At 40.0% G+C, this 20,424-nt stretch overlaps 1 protein-coding gene across 3 annotated transcripts in view; it reads left to right on the forward strand.

Moving 5' to 3' along the window:
- Wdr70 (WD repeat domain 70) overlaps window positions 1-20,424 on the forward strand; it is a 241,147-nt gene that overhangs the window by 10,281 nt on the left and 210,442 nt on the right. For 2 of the 3 annotated variants that reach the window (XM_076551820.1, XM_076551819.1), the window contains 3 exons: window positions 188-271; window positions 15,132-15,252; window positions 19,200-19,410. In XM_076551820.1, coding sequence (XP_076407935.1) covers window positions 188-271; window positions 15,132-15,252; window positions 19,200-19,410 — 416 coding nt within the window. Of the gene's footprint in view, window positions 1-187; window positions 272-871; window positions 1,192-15,131; window positions 15,253-19,199; window positions 19,411-20,424 lie in introns of those variants that run through there. The other variant, XM_076551821.1, reaches the window with a different exon arrangement.

The raw sequence follows: 20,424 nt of genomic DNA on the forward strand, positions 1-20,424 counted from the left end.
GCAGATCTCTGAATGTAAGGCCAGCCTGGTCTACAAGGTGAGTTCCAGGACAGGCTGCAAGCTACACAGAGAAACTCTGTCTCGAAAAACCAAAACAAACAAACAAACAAACAAAACCTGGAGTATCTAGAGCCTTTCTGGTCAGCTCTTTGCAAGACAGTCACAGTGATGTTTGTTCTGCTCCTAGGGAAGAAAGCTCGCACATTTGACTTGGAGGCCATGTTTGAGCAAACTCGAAGGACAGCTGTGGAAAGAAGCCGGAAAACACTGGGTAAGAAGCACAGATATTTCCCCTTCTATTGGCTTAGATATTGTATAAACATACAATTATGTTGACAGTGATAAGGCAGAACAAAACTTGTTTTTATTTACAAACACCTATCTTTAATCAGAATTGTGAAGCGATTGTAATTGTTGGTTGCTTTTGAAGCAAAATTTAAAGCATTTATTTTCCATTTAAAACATGACAGAACTTGTATTTTACTTGGATAAAGAAGGTCTACATACTAGAATCTTGTAAAAGTGTGTTCTATGGGGGCTGGAGAGACAATCACTGTTTAAGAGCACTGGCTGCTCTTCCAGACGACCTGGGTTCAATTCCCAGCCCCCACATGGCAGCTGTGACTCCAGTCCCAGGGGATCTGATGCTCTCTTAGGGTCTCTGTAGATGGTAGGCACATGTGATTCACAGGCATAGATGCAGGCTAAACATCCATGCACATAAGATTTAAACAACAGCCAAAATGTGTTTTAGGAACAAACAAGGATTCACTATTATTACAATTTATAGGAAGCAGAGTAACAGTTTCTTTATTATCTCTCCTCCCGCCTCTGTCTGACTTTCATTTCATTTTTTCTTTCCTGCTTACAGCGGAACCAGTATTTGGAAGGCTGGGCCAGAGGTGGCTGTCACCATTGCTTGTTGACCCAGACAGTATAGAACATTGTGACATGCACTGAATGTGGCTGCTGCTGTTGGCTCCCTGCTTTAATGAGCTGTAGGAGACACTTACTGAAGCCTTATTTCCAGCCTGGCTTGATACCAGATGGTTGGCATTTCTAGGTCTCACCTCAGGGTCTTCAGAGGACATTGGTGCTGTGCTTTCTTTGGATCTAACTCAGATCTTTCTTACACTAGAAGAAGGTCTGGAGTCTGGGAACAACTGGATTTAAATCAGCGCTGTGATAGTACTTGTCAAGTTAACGTGTTTCATCTTGTTTATTTTCTTGTTTTTGTTTGTAGTTTTGAGACAGGGTCACACTCTGTAATCCTGGGTGACTTGGAACTCCCCATGTAGGCCAAGCTGGCCTTGACTTCTGGCAGTGTATCTACCTCAGTCTCCTGAATGCTGAAATTATAGGAATGAGCCAATATCTTGATCATATCCCAAATTCAATTTCAATGATGGAGATATGGGGATCTTACTGTGTTACCCTGGGTGGGCTTGAACTCATGAGCCAAGTTATCCTTTGGTCTCAGCCTTCTGAGTAGCAAATATTATAGGAGTGCACCACTGTGCCCAGTGGTTGGTTTTGGTTTTAAAATGATGAATTGTGGGGCTGGGGAGTAGCTCAGTGATGAAGAGCACTAGTTCTTCCAAAGCACCTGGGTGGAATTCCCAGCACCCACTTGATGGCTCACAACTCTGAACTCCATTCCCTGGGAGATGACGCCCCCTTCTGGCATCTGTGGAGACTGCATACATATGGTGCCCAGACATACATGCAAGCAAAATATTCATACATATAAAAATAATAAATAAAATGCTCAAAAATTAAAATGGTGAATTATTTAGCAGTAACATTTAAAATTTGGTTGGTGAACTTGAAACTAGTATCTTTGGAAGTAAGCCTTTTATGTGTGATGAAAAGGCTGTTGTGTACATAAATAGTTTTTTTGGACAGGCTCTCACAATTTAGTCTTGGCTGTCTTGGAACTTGTCATGGAGACCAGATTGGCCTGAAACTTATGGGATGAAAGGCTTGTGCAATCACGCCTATTTTTTTTTTTTTTAAAGACAAAGTCTTACTATGTAGTCTGAAACTTGGTATGTAGGCTAGGCTAGCTTCTAACTCATAGAGATTTATCTGCCTCTACCTCCCAAGTGGTAGAATTAAAGGCATATGACGCCATGCCTGGCGGCTGCTGCTGCTGTTGCTACTACTACTACTTCTTTTTAAAAAAATTTCATTATGAGAAATTTCAAAACTGTAAGTATTACTATTTATATAAGCCACTATAGTCAATTCATGGCTAGTATTATTTCTATTTGCTTTTCCTTTCTAAATATTTTGAGATAAATCTTAGCCATGTTATGTCATCAATAAATATCTTAGTATGTATCTACCCCTCTTCCATTGCCTGCCCCCTCCCACGCAGCTGATTGAACGTAATTCTTGCATATGGTTAGTCAAGTGCCCTAACAGTGACATATCTCCTTGTTCATGTTTTTTGAGACAGTCTTAAGTCACGTTAGGCTGGCCTTGAGCATCTTATTTTAGTCTCAAATTTGGGATCATGGGGATGTTCCACCATGTCTAATAGTATATATGTCTCTGTCTGCATGGAAAGCTAGACATAGTAGCATGCAGCTCTAATCCCAGTGCCCCTACAGCAAGATGACATGGAGACAGGAGAATCCTTGGAACTTGTGGGTCAACTAGTCTGATGTACTCAGTGGCAAAAGAAAAGTACTCTACTTGACAAGGTAGAGGGCAAGGACTGAAACCTGAAGTTGATTTCCAATCTTCATGTGCACTGGGGGTGGGGGGTGGGGGGATGGGAAGGTGCAAAAAAATAACAACTCTTCTAAAAGGATGAACTAAACTGTTTTTTCTACTGAATACTTGTAATACCAGAATGTGTGAGATTTTCTCATCATAAAGCAACTAGGTGATCTGTTGGCACCAGCTGAGTGCCCAGTATTTCAGTTCAGTTTTGATGTCATCTACCTAGAGATGCCATAGGATTTCTTTAATTTTGGATGCTAATCATTGATATAGAATGTGACCTTGTGCCGGGCGGTGGTGGCGCACACCTTTAATCCCATTCCTAAGAAGATAGGAAAAACAACAAAAAAGAAAATACATTTGTTTATTTTATGCTCTATCCTTCCTTTAAAAGGATTTGAGAGCCGGGCGGTGGTGGCGCACACCTTTAGTCCCAGCACTCGGGAGGCAGAGGCAGGCGGATCTCTGTGAGTTCGAGGCCAGCCTGGGCTACCAAGTGAATTCTAGGAAAGGCGCAAAGCTACACAGAGAAACCCTGTCTCGAAAAAACCAAAAAGAAAAAAAAAGAAAAAAAAAAAAAAGAATGTGAGCTTGTCTGAGCCCCTGGGAAACAATTAAACTGACTGGTTTTTAAGAGTCGAGAGTAGTGGTTCTCAGCCTTCCTAATGCTGTAACTTCTTAATACAGTTCCTCATGGTGTGGTGACCCCAACCATACAATAATTATGTTACTACCCCATAACTGTAATTTTGCTACTGTTGTAGTCATAGTGTAAATATCTGCTATGCAGGATGTCTGGTATGCCATTTCCAAAGGGTTTCGACCTACAGGTTGAGAACCGCTGATCTAGGGGGTCCAGATGAACACCCACAGGAAGTGATTCAGTGGGTTAGGTGGGTGCAGAAGGGATGGGGCTTCCATGCTGTCTCTATTTAAACTCTCCTCACGTGTTCAGTAAGTCTAGATCTATCAACTCTAGTACTTTTCAGAAGTTTTTATAGAATGACTCCCACAGTAGTGGGGCTGGCTAGGGGCCTTCCCTCACTCTAGTGATGTAAATGTTGGTGTGGCCAAAAGGGGGTCCTAGTAAACAATAAAAGGCAGTTCCTGTCACTCAGGAAATCTTAAGGATTTTAGCAACATTAGGACAAAGTGTGTTTTACATTGTACTCTAGTATGTCTGAAAAGGTCAGTTTTTTTTTTTAATTTTTTAAAATTTTTTATTTTTATTTTTATTTTATTTTTATTTTTGAGACAGAGTTTCTCTGTGTAGCTTTGGATCCTTTCTTGGAACTCACTCTGTAGCCCAGGCTGGCCTTGAACTCACAGAGATCTGCCTGCCTGTACCTCCCGAGTGCTGATATTAAAGGTGTGCACCACCACTGCCTGGCAAAAAAGTCAGTTTTAATGATGAAATAAAAACAAAACACAAAACAACCCATGTTATCTGGGTGTATTTGGAAATATTTCAAACACAAAGTTTTTTTTTTTTTTAATTTAAGAAAAAATTTCTGTTCATTTTACATACCTATCACAGATCCCCCCTCTTTCCTCCTCCCACCCCTCCATCCTCCCTTCCCCCAACCCATCCCTCATTCCCTTCTACAAGAAGGTGAGGCCTCCCATGGGGAGTCAGCAGAGCCTGGTACATTCAGTAGAGGCAGGTCTAAGCCCCTCCCCCTGCCTCAAGGCCGTTGGAGGTGTCCTACCATAGAAGTGGGCTCCAAAAAGCCAGCTCATGCACCAGGGATGGATCCTGATCCTACTGCCAAGGGGCCCCTTAAGCAGATCAAGCTACACAACTGTCCCACATGCAGAGAGTCTACTAGTCCAGTCATGTGGAAGCTCCACAGGTGTTGGTATAAATTTCATGAGTTCCCATTAGTTTGGTTTGGTTGTCTCTGTAGGTTTCCCCATCATCATCTTGGTGCCCCTTGCTCATAGAATCCCTCTTCTCTCTCTTCTACTGGACTCCTAGAACTTGGCCTGGTGTTTGGCTGTGGATCTCTGCATCTGCTTCCATCAGTTACTGGAGAAAGGCTCTATGATGACAGAGTATTCACCTGGGGTGAATTACTGGGGTAAGCCAGTTCAGGCACCCTATCCTCTATTGCTAGTAGTCCAAGCTGTGGTCATCCCTGTGGATTCCTGGGAACTTCCCTAGCACCCTGTTTCTCCCTATCCCTATGATGTCTCCCTCTATCATGGTATCTCTTTCATTGCTCTCCCATTCCATCCCTATTCCAGCTTGACCATCCAGTATCCTTATGTTTTCATTGCCCACCCCTCACACCCAGTTTACTCATGGAGATCTCATCTATTTCTCCTTACCAAGGTGATCCATGCATTCCCTCTTAGGGTCCTCTTTGTTAGCTAGCTTCTCTGGAGCTGTGGGTTGTAGTCTGGTTACCCTTTACTTTTAGTATCCATTTATGAGTGAGTACATACCATGTTTGTCCTTCTGAGTCTGGGTTACCTCACTCAGGATGATATTTTTCTAGTCCCATCCATTTGCCTGCAAACCTCATGATGTCATTGTTTTTTACTGCTGAGTAGTACTCTATTGTGTATATGTACCACATTTTCTTAATCCATTCTTTGGTTGAGGGCCATCTAGGTTGTTTCTAGTTTCTGACTATTACGAATAATGCTGCTGTGAACATAGTTGAACAAGTATCCTTGTGGTATGATTGAGCATTCCTTGGGTATATGTCCAGGAGTGGTATAGCTGGATTGTGAGGAAGATTGATTCCCAATTTTCTGAGAAACAGCCATAATGATTTCCAAAGTGGTTGTACAGGTTTGCATTCCCACCAACAGCAGAGGATTGTTCCCCTTGTTCACATCCTCTCCAACATAAGCTGTCTTCAGTGTTTTTGATCTTAGTCATTCAGACAGGTATAAGATGGTATCTCAGAGTCATTTTGATTCGCATTTCCTTGATGACTTAGGATGATGAGCATTTCCTTAAATGTCTTTAGGCCATTTGAGATTCTTCTGTTGAGAATTTTCTGTTTAGCTCTGTAGCCCATTTTTTAATTAGATTGTTAGGTATTTTGATGTCTAGTTTCTTGAGTTCTTTATATACTTTGGAGATCAGCCCTCTGTCAGAGGTGGAGTTGGTGAAGATCTTTGCCCATTCTGTAGGCTGTTGTTTTGTCTTATTTACTGTGTCCTTTGCCTTATAAAAGCTTCTCAGTTTCAGGAGGTCCCATTTATTAATTGTTGCTCTCAGTGTCTGTGCTACTGGTATTATATTTAGGAAGTGATCTCCTGTGCCAATGCATTCAAGACTACTTTCTACTTTCTCTTCAATCAGGTTCAGTGTAACTGGTTTTATATTGAGGTCTTGATCCACTTGGACTTGAGTTTTGTGCATGGCGATAGATACGGATCTATTTGTAATCTTCTACATGTTGACATCCAGTTATGTCAGCACCATTTGTTGAAGATGCTTTCTTTTTTCCATTGTACAGTTTTGGCTTCTTTGTCAAAAATCAGGTCAAACAAAGATTTTAATAGGTATCTATACTATCAGTTAGAGGAATCCTGTGTTTAAGTGTCTTACAGGGTTTCTCTGTGTAGTTTTGGTGCCTGTCCTGGATCTTGCTCTGTAGACCAGGCTGGCCTTGAACTCACAGAGATCCACCTCCTCCCGAGTGCTGGGATTAAAGGCGTGCGCCACTGCCACCTGGCTCAATGTAGGTTCTTAATAGACACTTGAGAAGATTAAATTGAATTTAGAACTAAAGTAATAACATCTATCTATCTATCTATCTATCTATCTATCTATCTATCTATCTATCTATCTATCTATCATCTATCTATCTATCTATCTATCTATCTATCTATCTATCTATCTATCTATCTATCTATCTATCTATCTACCTATCTACCTATCTGTCTGTCTGTCTGTCTGTCTGTCTGTCTATCTATCTTTTTATGTAGCCCAGGCTGGCCTGGACCATACTACCTTGTATAGCCTTGTCCCTACTGCCTCTACTTGTCATGTGCTGGCAGTACAGAGGTATGCCACTCACACCTGGTTTTGTGTGATACCGGGGGTGGAACCTAAGGCTTTGTGAAAGCTGCGTCTGTATCACCAGCCCAGATGCTGCTCTAATAACCAAATCCTTCTTATTTGGAGATGGTTCTAAATGGCCCAACCTGTTAGAGCTTGGCATTTCAAGTTGGAGAACATAGGTTTAAAAAGCAGCTCCACATTCTACTTGAGGAAAACTGGATAGGAAAACTGTCAGGTGGGTATGGTATCCTCCGCAAGTTCTTGGTAGGCTAAAACACTGGACAGTACCTTGTAAAGTCCTGCTTATGTGTCCTTTTTTATTTCTGTAAGTTTTTTTTCTAAAGCATGTATGCATACCACTTAACGGGTTTTGAGGAATTACAAGTTTGTACATTAAAAAAAAGTTTGTGGATAAATTCAGTGTGTGGAACTTTCTTGGCCTAGCACCACATTCTTGGTTTGACTTTTTTTTTTTAAATTTTTTTTAAAGATTTATTTATTATGTATACAGTATGTATGACTGCGGGCCAGAAGAGGGCACCAGATCTCATTACAGATGGTTGTGAGCCACCATGTGGTTGCCAGGAATTGAACTCAGGACCTCTGGAAGAGCAGTCAGTGCTCTTAACCTCTGAGCCATCTTTCCAACCCCCTCTTGGTTTGACTTTGACTGTGGCTTCTACTGATCTGAACATGTGAATCTTTATTGAACAATTCGTTGAAAAAGTAAACCAAGGTTCTCCTTAGCTTTAGTGTGCTGTTTGGGATATTTATGTGTATACAGAAGCAATCACATTCTGTGGGAAAATATTCATTGTTAGAGATTATTTTTGGTTCTCCCAACCTTGGCCATTAAATTATATTAAGATTATAAAATTAAAGCTCATATGCAATTTCACTGACTTTTAGAAGAAGTGTGTGTGTGTGTGTGTGTGTAGGTGTAGGTGGGGAGGTCAGGATAACATGTAGAAGTTGTTTCTCGCCTTCCAGCATGTAGGACATGGAATTGAGCTTGGCTCAACAGGCCTGGCAGCAGGTGCTTTTACAAAGAATTTGCTGGCCCTAACTCTTCTCTAAAAGTGGACAAATTGTAACATGCATCATGATTCTTATGGTTGAGATTGAAGTCTTTCCTTTGTAACTGAAATCATACTTAAGGGAATAATAACTCAAGCTTAGTGTGTGGCTGAGGATGACCTTGAACTCCTGATCTTTCTGCCTTCACTTCCCGTATCCTGCAATTACAGATGTGTGTCACCATCCTTGGCTTTGAATATGATTTCAATGGTGTTTTTTTTTTTTTTTTTTTTTTCTTTTCGAGACAGGGTTTCTCTGTGTAGCTTTGTGCCTTTCCTGGAGCTCACTTGGTAGCCCAGGCTGGCCTCGAATTCACAGAGATCCGCCTGGCTCTGCCTCCGGAGTGCTGGGATTAAAGGCATGCACCACCACCGCCCGGCTTCAATGGTGTTTTAAAAGACCATTTTTCTCTGAAAAGAGAAAATGCTGAAGAATTTTAGAAACAAAGTCTTTTTTATTTTTTATTTTTTTGTTTTTATTTTTCTCTTTTATTTTATTTTACAATACCATTTAGTTCTACATATCAGCCACGGACGGATTCCCTTGTTCTCCCCACTCCTGCCCCTCTCCCCTTCTTCCCAGCCCACCCCCTATTCCCACCTCCTCCAGGGCAAAGCCCCCCCCCCCCTCCCCCCCCCAGGATCAACCTGGAAGACTCAGTCCAGGCAGGTCCAGTCCCCTCCTCCTAGAAACAAAGTCTTTTTTTAAACCTCAAATATTTTTTTTTCTAGTTAAATCCTACATCTTCCACTGACCTAGATTATGTCCTATCTTTTCCTGGAATTATTTCATACCTGCGTTCCATTAGTACTTTAGAAAATATCATAAGTTTATAATATTTTCTATGTTTTGAGGCTAAACCTTTTTTTTTTTTTTTAAGATTTATTTATTTATTATGTATACAGAGTTCTGCCTGCATGTATGTCTGCAGGCCAGAAGAGGGCACCAGATTTCATTGTCGATGGTTGTGAGCCACCATGTGGTTGCTGGGACTTGAACTCAGGACCCCTGGGAGAGCAGCCAGTGCTCTTAACCGCTGAGCCCTCTCTCCAGCCCCTGAGGCTAAACCTTTTTATTTTTGTTTGCTTTCATAATTAGAGTGCCCGGCTTGGTCCGTAGTAGCTATATTGTTAGCATTTAAGGTGATTAATATAGTTTAAATGCCAACATCTATTTTTGTTTTCTTAGTATTTTGTTATTAAATAGATTAAAGTGTGAATCTTCATGACATGGTAGGCTAGTGAGTTGGTATAAATACACAAGTGAAACATTTTCACCTTAGAAAATATTAGAATATTTTTACATTAGAAAATATTCAGATTCATATTTTTAGTAATTTTGTTGTCTTGACTTTTGTTTTTATTTTGAGACAAGATCTCTGTAGCTGAGGCTCACCTGGAACTCAGTGTGTATGTAGCTGAAGCCAGCCTCGGATTCATAACAATCCTACTCCTACCTGCTGAGCACTGGGATAACCAGCATGAACCACAATGCCTGGCTTTCCGTGATACTTACTTTCTTGCTTGCTAATTAAGTGGTTACTGAGTGTTGACTGAAGTTTTTAGGTGCTAAATTACATTCATTTGAATCTATTATTTAGATTAGTACAGATTAACCATAAGTAGTTAGTTAGGCTCCTAATTTAAAGTTGTATTAAATATGAGAAATAATCCAAAATTGATATCAAGACCTTTGGAAGAAAAAAAATGTGTGGGGAGTAGGTTTGCTTTTGTAAAGGCAAGGCATATTTAATTTTCACTGTACTTGTTTCCGTATTGGCTAAAATTGCCAGGGCACCTACAGTCTGTGGAATTCTGTTTAACTTTGGTGTCTCATCAGCCCAGAATGAAAACCCTGAATTTATTTTACTCTACAGTTTCTTCCTTGAACCCTCATTTTTCCCTTTGATCTTATGAAGCTATAGATTAGCCCAAAACATCCCTCAATTGAAATGTTGAAGTTTTGGTAGTAAGAATAAAAGTTCACTCTTCTTCTTTGTTGAAATGGGATCTCACTCTATAATGCTGTCTGGCCGCACTTTGTAGAGTAGGCTGGCCTTGGACTCATAGAGATCCTGCCTCCTGAGAACTGGGATTAAAGGCATGCACCACCATGCCTGGCAAAAATTGAAAAAAATAAAAAAGAATTAGATGTTTCACTAGAATGAGTCTAGTAATTCTGAGTATTTATTACTGTTACAAAATTCTGGTGGTGGGTGGGTCTGCTGTACAAGCAAGTGGTGAAGCTTCTACTTGATAGGCCTTTGAAGAGAAACATGCTCACTGTTACATAAGGCAGGGGATGCTTGTTAGTTAATTTTACAGCCACTAGAAAGTCTAATCACATCAAGGAAGGATCCAGTTGTGGGCCCAGACCTCATTTTGTTGCTGAGGCAACTAATGTTTCTATTAAGTGGGCAAGTTAGTTTGTGCCTTGGAGTTTTCAGCTGGAAAGTAGGATAATAGTATTCACTTCAGAGATTGTTACAAAGATTAATTTGTAGGAAAAATTTAAAAGTACCTTGTACTTGGTAAGCTCCATCTGTGCTTCTGGTCATGCTGGGCCCCTCCCTTTGACTTTTATTTGTGTTAAAGTAAAGCTGATAGCAACGTGCTTTTGGTTCCTTGCAGAGACATCATAGAAGACCCAATTAAAAATGACCCATGAGCCGGGCAGTGGTGGCGCACGCCTTTAATCCCAGCATTGGGGAGGCAGAGGCAGGTGGATCTCTGTGAGTTCGAGGCCAGCCTGGACTACAGAGTGAATTCCAGTAAAGGTGTAAAGCTACACAGAGAAACCCTGTCTTGAAAAACCAAACCAAACAAACAAACAAAAAGACCCATATAAGAAAAATTTAGTATCTCTTTGGACAGGAATTCTAGCATGGGGCCTTTGTCTTCTGAGTCCTGGCATGAGGGTCATGAAGTTTTCCTCGTTTTTCTGCTTTGCCATCTTTAGAGTGTTGGTTTGTCCTGAGATGATTGTCTTCATGACCCCAAATTGTTAGAAGTTTGAATTGTCAAACATCAAACACAGATGAGCGCCTGATAGTCACGGGAGGGGAAAAATGTATACCTAGTATACGTAATATTGTACAGCAAGTCACTTCCAAAATTGGCCATTGAAAGAGGAAATATTTTAACATGGAGTGGAGCTCCACCTTCCCCGGGCAGGGAGGGACCCAGCATGACCAGAAGCACAGTGTTGCCTCCTACCTGCAGAAAAAAGAATGACTTCCTTATCAAGGATAAAGGGAATGGTGATTACATAGGCAGCTGATGATTCCTGCCTTTCTCTACTGTCCTGATAGAAACAGAATATACCTTAAGACCTGGGAGAGAGTCAGAGTTGAGAGAACAAATGTCCTCATCTCCCAGCAGGTGGGAAGATTGACAAAGAGCATGTGAGGATAGGAACTGAGGATAGGAACGAAGCTTCCCTACTCGGTAAACTGACTCCTAGGCTTCTGTTCTTTATTTTGTCCAGCTACCTGCCTTCAGCATCAGAATATTGGCTCTTGGCCACATTGGTTCAGTGGAGAGCACAAAAAAAAAAAAGCAGCATTTGCCTTGCCTCTTCCTAGAGAGTTCTTTTTTTTTTTTTTTCGAGACAGGGTTTCTCTGTGTAGCTTTGTGCCTTTTCCTGGAACTCACTTGGTAGCCCAGGCTGGCCTTGAACTCACAGAGATCCGCCTGCCTCTGCCTCCCGAGTGCTGGGATTAAAGGCGTGCGCCGCCGCCGCCGCCGCCGCCACCACCACCGCCGCCGCCACCACCGCCACCGCCACCACCACCACCACCACCGCCACCACCACCACCACCACCACCACCACCACTCGGCGAGAGTTCTTATTGTCTGTGTTTAACATGAAAGACTAGTTTCTTTTAAATACTTGCTGGATATCTCTTTATTCCTTGTCTTCTATGGCGTAGCAACAAATACTCTAAAGAATATAATTTTCTTTTCTTTTTTTTGAGACAGGGTCTCACTTTGTAGCAGAGGCTGGCCTTGAGCTCTTGGCAATCCTCCTGTTTCTGTCTCCCAAGCGTTGGGATTATAAGTGTAGGCAACAACCCTCAGCTTTATTGCTTAAAGAGGGAAAAAAAAAAGGTTAGATTATTGGGGTGGTAGCAAATGAAAGCCAGACTATTCATATAATTCCCTTGCTACGTATGTGTCCTTTCCAGTTGCCAACTGAGATTAGCAGAGGAAAAATTCTTTTGGCGAACTTTTCTATGTCTAAAAACCAACCAATCAACCCTTAGAGACTTATTAGTTGAACATTTCTCATGATTTTGGTTGCCTGGTGTAGGGAATTCAGAAATGAGTGAGTGCTGCTTCCAGCCTAAAACACTGAGAAAGGGAGTCACCCAACATTTTACTTCTGAATATGTTTTCCATCTCTTTGTCTGTCTTTTTCATTTGTGTTTCACAAAAATTTGCTTAGCATATTTATATTCTCCATCACTATTGACAGTAGTATGTAACACTACTACCATATTGTTTGATCAATATGAATTAAAGAAAAAAAAAGATTTATTCTAACAGTCTGTTGATAATTTTGCCCTCTTTTTTTTTTTTTTGGTTTTTTGAGACAGGGTTTCTCTGTGTAGTTTTGGAGCTTGTCCTGGAACTCACTCTGTAGCCCAGGCTGGCCTCGAACTCACAGAGATCCAATTTTGTCCTCTTGGCTATAATATAAATGCTCATCACCATTTTTATTGCCTGTATTTTATACTATATTGAGATGCTTTATATAATAATTTTGTTCAATTCTTTTCTCACCGTTGGTCATTTAGGTTGATAGTTTCTTCCAGTGTATAAAGTTGTGATAAAATACAACATAACATTTATCATCTTAAACCTTTTTTCCTGATTTGATACTGCATCTTGTGTAGTTCAAGGCTGACCTTGAACTTGTAGTACCTTTTCTGCCTCAGGAGTATTGGGAGTACTGATATACATCACCATGCCTGGCCTGTTCAACCATTTAAAAAAAATTGGGGTGTGTGTGTGTTTATGTGTGTATGCATGTATGCACATAGAATCCAAAAGGTGAAATTGGATGTCTTCTTCATAAAGCTCTTCTTCTTCTTCTTCTTCTTCTTCTTCTTCTTCTTCTTCTTCTTCTTCTTCTTCTTCTTCTTCTTCTTCTTCTCCTCCTCCTCCTCCTCCTCCTCCTCCTCCTCCTCCTCCTCCTCTTCTTCTTCTTCTTCTTCTTCTTCTCCCTCCTCCTCCTCCTCCTCCTCTTCCTCCTCCTCCTCCTCTTCTTCTTAATATTATTATTATTTGACACAAGGTCTCTTTAGCCTTGTCCATGCTGGTACACAACTATGTAGACCAGGCTGACCTGGAACTCACAGATTCAGCTATCTCTGCCTCCCAAGGGCTGGGTTAAAGGTGTGTGGCACCACACACAGCTCTTCTTAGTGAACCTCTGTCACCAAATTGGAGTTGGCTGATTCAGGTAGGCTGGGTGGTCAGCAAGCTCTAGGGATCAGCCTGTCTCTACTTCCCCAGCACTGAGACTATAGACACACGCACCTGAGCTCAACTTTGAAAAGCATGGGTTCTGGGGATTCAAATTCATACTTGCATGGCAGTCATTTTCTGACTGAGGCATCTTTCCAGTGCTTAACTATTAAAACTTTGTTTTTTATTTTTCAAGACAGAGTTTCTCTGCAAAGTCCTGGCTATCCTAAAACTCACTCTGTAGACCAGGCTGGCCTGGAATGCAGAGATCCTCCTGCTTCTTCCTCCCTTGTGCTAGGATTAAAGATGTGTGCCACCACTGTCCAGCTCTCATTAAAACCTTTAAAATCACATTTATTTATGTATTTATGTATTTATTTAGTGTGTGTGTTTAGGGGGGCAGTAGGTACAGGCCATTGCACAAAGGTCAGAGGAAAACTTGGAGGAGTTGGGTCTTGGGGATTGAACTGAGATGGTGAGGCTTGGCAACAAGCTTCTTTACCTGCTGAGCCATCTGTTCCAATTTTTACGTGTATAATACTGAATAGCTGTAGCCACATCCATCTCTGTAACTCTATTAATCCTATACAACTGAAACTATATATCATTTTAAAATAATAATTCATAATTTTTATTCAGCCCCTGGCAACTAAGTATTATATTTTTTGATTGATTTCTGACTGTTGTAGGTTATTTTGTACATTTTGCATTGGTGTGTTCAGTATTTATTCTTTTTTGTGACTGGTTTATTTCACTTAGAATAGACTCCTTGACATTCATCCATTGCAGAATATCTTTCTTTTTAAGACTGAATTATAATGCACTATTATGTGGATATATACCACAGTCTGCTTACCTGTTCATCTGTAGATGAATAATTTGCTCCACTATTTTAGATGTTTGGAATAATACTGCTATGATTTTGGGTGGACAACTACCTCTGAAAACCCCTGTTTTCAAAGCTAAGCAGGATGGCACATGACTGTAATACTAGCACTCAGGAGGCAGAGGCAGGGGGATGTGCTGGCAGTTGGAGGCCAGCCTAGTCTGCACAGCAAGCTTCAGGCCAGCCAGGACTACATAGTTAGATCTTGTCTCAAAAGAACCCAAACCAAAAGGAACAATAATGAATACTCCTGGACTCTCTTTTCAGTTTCTCCTATGCCTAGAGGTAGGAGGATTGCTATGTCACATTGTAGCTCTGTTTAACTTTTCCCAATGTGGCTTTGTCATAGGCGGTTTAGCTTTTGTTTTTGATAATGTAGTGGCCACTTTTTAAAAGTCTTTTAATTTTTTTATTGGTTTTTGATTGTGTGTGTCTCTTTGTTGGTATGTTCATGTGAATGCAGATCTTTGTAGGTTAGATACTTCAGATCCCCCTTGAGCTGGAGTTACAGTCATGTTCCTGATGTGACTGCCATGGAGCCCTGGCTAGAGGTCTCCTTCTGTAGACCAGGCTTGCCTCAAACACAGATTCTCCTGCCTCTCTCTCCCTAGCCTTAGGGTTAAAGGTGTGTACCGCCACACCTTCCTTTACTGTTGAGCTCTCTCTCCAGCCCTGCTTTTTGTTGTTGTTGTTGTTAAGACAGTTTCATGAAACCCAGACTGGTGACCCTGAACTCCATCAATTATAGGCGGGTGCCATCACACCTGGTTCATGCCCATCGTGTAGGCACTCTGCCAATCACATTAACTGATTAATTAATTAGCTAATTAATTGCTTTCTTAGCCCCTCTAGTCACATTTTCTTTTGTAACTTAATTTTCAGCCTAATATTGATAAATTTCAAAGTCTAACTGTTGGAAATTATTTTTACTTTTAATCTTCAGAAGCAAGAGAAAAAGAGGAAGAAATGAACAGAGAGAAAGAATTAAGAAAACAAATTGAAGATGTTGAGCCAAGACCATCGAGCTCAAGTGCAGTCAGAGAGCACTCAAAACCATCACCCAGGTGCCTGAATTTCTCAGAAGGCTTCTCTCCTCCTAAACTGTCATTTTTCTAGATGTTCATAATCTAATTTAGGCAAAAAAAGATTTTTTTGTTTATTTATCTATTTATTCATTCATTTATTTTTTCAAGTTTTATTTATTATTATTATTATTTTGTTTTTTTAAGACAGGGTTTCTCTGTAGCTTTGGAGCCTGTCCTGGAACTCACTTTGTAGTTATTCATTTATTTATACTATTTCTCCACTTTAGACAGTTGTAAAAATGCTGAGAGTCAGCTTTGGAATCCAAGAACTATAAAAAGCAGCAACAACAAAATCTAACTTTGTGTCACAAACAAAAAGAAAAAAAAAATCATACCCTTTTGAATAACTATTTGCCAATATTTATAGAGTTTTAGAAAAAAAAATGATACAAATATACTTGTTCCATGTGTTTTGATTAAATAGAAGCTTAGTTATTTGCTATTTTAAAATTTATTTCTGGCTCATCTTTTTGATTACATGGTAGAGTCCAATATGAGTTCAAGATTTTATACTAGGGATGTTCCAGCATTTGTGATTTGGTGATCATTTCATTTTCTTCACTTTGAGGGTGGGGTCAGTGTTTTTGAGATGAGGCTTCTCTATGTTTCTAGTTTCCAGAGTAGCTGGGATTGACATTATGTGCCACTATGGCATACTCGGCACTAGTTTTTAGAGCACAGTTTGGGAAGGATATACTTGAGATCAAATAAGGGCTGTGCCTGCTAGGTGAATGCTCCACTTTTGAGCTGTGTTCCCAGCTCTTGGTTTTTGCACATGCCTATGATAGCAGTCCTCAGGAAGAAGAGGCAAAAAGATCAGAAGTTCTGGCCAGCCTGAGCAAAAACCACTTCCTTCCCAAACTGTGCTCTAAAAACACACACTATCTTATTTTTGTTTATTTACTTATGTATTTATTTATTTCTGAGGCACAGACTTGCTCTGTAACCATCAATGATGTGGAACTCAGCAGTAATCTTCCTGCCTTTATCTCTTGGAGTCTTAGGATTGCAGATTTGTACCACCATGCCTGATCATTAATATATTTTATATTGTTGTTTGAGACAGGATCTCTCTAGGCATCCCTATCTGTCCTGGAACTCACTCTGTAGACCAGGCTGGCATTACAGTCGCAGAGATCTGCTTGCTTCTGCCTTCTGAGTGCTGGGATTAAATGTGTATGTCACCCCACTCATCTTTTATATATTCTTAAATAATTCTTAGATGATGATGATTAATTATTTTGCCTTTGTGGTATATTGGGAGTCAGTATCACATATCATGTAAATAGTTTCTGAAAAATCTGGAATGTTATTGAAATTTAGTTTAGAAAAAGATAATTGCCTAATACTTCCACATTTATTGGCTTGAAAGGAATTCCAGCACTTGGAAAGAAGAAGCAGGTGGATCTTTGTGAGTTCCAGGCCAACTAGGACTATGGAGTAAGACCATGTCTCAAAAACAAAAACAAAAACAGAAGTTATGTGAACCTCATGATGGCACATGTAATTTTAGCCTATGAGATCCTTCTCAATAAAAAAACCAAAAGCAAAATGAGAACAACAAGAAGAAGCATTTTATGGACATGAAAGACAGGTATCATTGAGCCAATGGAATATCACTTCAGTTAGGAGAGAAATGTCGTGTACATACCGTCTGATTTGTAAGATAGAAGCTATTTGGTCGTTTGCCTTTCTTCTAAGAAATTCACAGTAAAAGCAGTGAGTATTGCTTAAGGATTTACTTCCTAAATTAAAATTGGATTATAGGCATCATTTAGTCTTTAGTTACAAGTGTCTTGTAAACAGTCTGCTGGGAAAACAGAGGAGAGGACTTGACTCTTAGCTGTTTACTACCCAGTGTGTACTGTTTTTCAGTCTCCAGTTCCTGCTTTGGTACCACACTGAATCAAGGGATACTTTCTTTCTTTCTTTTTTTTTTTCTTTGTTTTTTCGAGACAGGGTTTCTCTATGTAGCTTTGCGCCTTTCCTGGAACTCACTTGGTAGCCCAGGCTGGCCTCGAACTCACAGAGTTCCGCCTGCCTCTGCCTCCCAAGTGCTGGGATTAAAGGCGTGCGCCACCACCGCCTGGCCAAAGGGATACTTTCAATATGGAATGTATTTTGCTTTCTATCAGCGACATTTTTGAACATAACTCCATGGACTTAGTTTTTCAGAATACTGAAAATATGTTAAATTAAAATTTTTTTTTGGCTTGGGAATATTAGAAGTATAAAGCCAGAAATGGAATTAAGAGCTAATGCATTCCATCCAGATTTTATGGGAGTATTAGGCATAGATAATGAACCATGAAATTAACATGGATAAGCTTAGTTCCCAGTTTAATGCTTACTTTTGAACTAGTTAACATAGTTAACTTACCATAGCTGCTAAGGATCAGCATTTTGGTTTAATGTTCTCAATGGCCTGATAGTCTTGCATTAAAAAGTCTGTGACTTCTCATATAGCTGGAAAATTGGACTTTAGGACAGTGTGCATGATTGAGCATGAAGTTATTCAGCTGTTATTTGTTATTTATTGAACATCCTCTGTGGTAAACACTCCTAGGCAGTGGGTTATAGCAGTCAGCAAGTCAGAACTCTGTTCTCACTATGTTCATATTGGAGCAGGAGCCCTAAGGAAGTAGATAACAGTCATGAACAACTAATTAGCTGATCAAACACAGTAATTCATTATATAATAAAGATAAACAAAATAAAGTAGGTTAATGGTGACTGGTAGAAAGGTGTGCTCTGAAGCTTCTGAGGAGGTGACAAGCCATATGACGAGCCACAGGAAGAGCGGTTCCACAGAGCAAAGACCCTCATGGTGAACTGTCTTACCCTGTCCAGTTAGTAGAAGGCTACAGTGATGTCACTGCATATTACATCTTTTTTGGAGAGTTGCTAGCTCTTTATGTAAGGATGACATGTGTGTTAGACTATATTCCTTAGAATATTAAACCTAGATAAAAAAAATTCCATTTTTCCCTCAAGTAGCTATGGAGTAACTTCTGTATATCAAACATCATTTTGTGCCCAATGGAGAGCAATGGACAAAATAGGAATGTCTGCTTTCATGGAGCTTACTAGAGGGAGAAGTCAGTGATACTTTAATCTTTGAGGTAGTTGAAAGATTTATACAATTAGGGCTGCTCAGCTCTTTGGGGGTGAAATCTAAGTATATTGGATGGTTTGCGGACTTCAGAATGCCTGTAGATATTTGACAGAGACCTTAGTGAGAATGAGAGAACAAGGCTGTAGTTAGTGCTTTAAGTTAACGATGTGTAACTCTGGATTAGCATTGGAAAATATTTTGTGTTTTAGGATTTGTGCCCCAAAGTTCTAGAGTAATGCTTATGTCCTCACATGGAAGGCTTTATTTGCTCCTTTGGTGACAGCGATTGGCTTAAGTGCAGTTAATAGAGGCATTGGTTAGCTCAGTGGTTTCACAAGTTAGTTTTTTGTAGTTTTCTTCTGAATTCTGCTGTTCTCCTGTCTTTTTATGGGTGATAAATGACTTCATGAAGCTCTAAGAGATAGTGCTTGAGTAAGATAAGTAGATAAAGGTTGTTTTTGTTTTGTTTATTTATTTATTTATTTTTATACAGAGTCTTACTCTGAAACCCTGGCTAGCCTGGAACTAGAACTCTCCATGTATACTGGGCTGGCCTTAAATTTAGAGATCTGTCTGCTTTTTGAGTGCTGGGAATAAAGGTGTGAACAACCATGCCAGGCAAGATAAAGTAATAGTTGAATACTACATTTATTCATTTAATGTTTGAACTGCAAATGTGGACGTATTGAAAAATTTACCCATTATGAGGAGAGGTAGGGTTTCCTGAGAACTTAGTGCTGTCTCCAGAGATACCCTGGAGAGGCAAAGGGTCTGCAGCAGAAGCAAAGAGTGTCTGTTTCTGTGTTTCCAGGGACACAAGCAGCAGTGGCAGTGAAGACAGTTCTGACTCTTCTTCTGATGATGATGATGATGAGTTAATTGGCCCTCCTTTACCCCCTAAAACGGTAGGAGAACCAGTCAACACTGTGGATGAAGATATCCTGGGCCCTTTACCTCCACCTCTCGGGGAAGAAGGAGAAGATGATGATGATGATGAACTAGAGGATGAAGGAGAAGAGGAAGTAAGTATTCAGAGGTTATGTAAGAATCCGGAGGAGTTACATCTTTAAAGTAGTCTAGAGAACAGTTTCCTGCTAAACTGCTAATCATGAGTGGAATATCCACCACATGGGGATTATAAAAATCAGACTTGGACAAGGACTATGTCTTAGCTGGCACAGGTGCCTGCCTCCAAGCCTGGTGAGTCACGTTCCATCCTAGGACCCCACGGTGGAAAGGACAGAACTGACTCTGAAAGTTGCCCTCTGACCTCTACATGCACAGAGACATGGAACACACAAATAAATAGGTATAATAAAATCGTTTTTAAAAGCAGATTTATCTTTGGTTATAAATTTATTTCATTTTGTGGTGATAAAGATTGAATCTAGGGTCTTTTGTATGCTAGGCAATCCTTTTACCACAGAGCGAGGGCCACAGCCCTTGGCTGACTTGATTACTGTTTTCAAGTTCTCTCCTGAAAATATGTCATCTTCTTACCTGTGTCATTTGCAGCATAAATCTCCTGATATGTCATTCAAGAACATTTAGTGATTCCAATAAAAGGCAGAAAGGGAGAAAATGTAGATTTTCATAAATAGTTATTACAGGATAAGATGATAGGTCTAAATACAAATATGTCAGTAGTCACAGTAGATGCAAACAGATTAAACTTGACATATAACCCCCAAATTCTCAGGATTACAGTAGTGAAAAATATTTTGTGATTCTATTATATTATTGGTAGTATATCTAAAATATAATTACACTGAAAGGTTAAAAGTAAAGAAATATAGGGCTGGAGAGAAAAAAAAGAAATATAGAATAAAGCAGAAACGTACTAAGCAAGTTAGATGATTAATGTCACAAAATTGACATCAAATAAAAAGTAGTCATTATAATTAGTGGTAAGAGTGACTTAATGGTAAAAGGAACATTTTGCTCTTTAGGGAAAAATTGACAGTCCCTAATACTTTGAGCATCTGAGGTATTTCCATTTGTGTCAAGTAAACACAGAATTACAAGGGGAAATTGAC

This window comes from Peromyscus maniculatus, chromosome 15 (assembly GCF_049852395.1).
Source record: "Peromyscus maniculatus bairdii isolate BWxNUB_F1_BW_parent chromosome 15, HU_Pman_BW_mat_3.1, whole genome shotgun sequence".
NCBI lineage: Eukaryota > Metazoa > Chordata > Mammalia > Rodentia > Cricetidae > Peromyscus > Peromyscus maniculatus.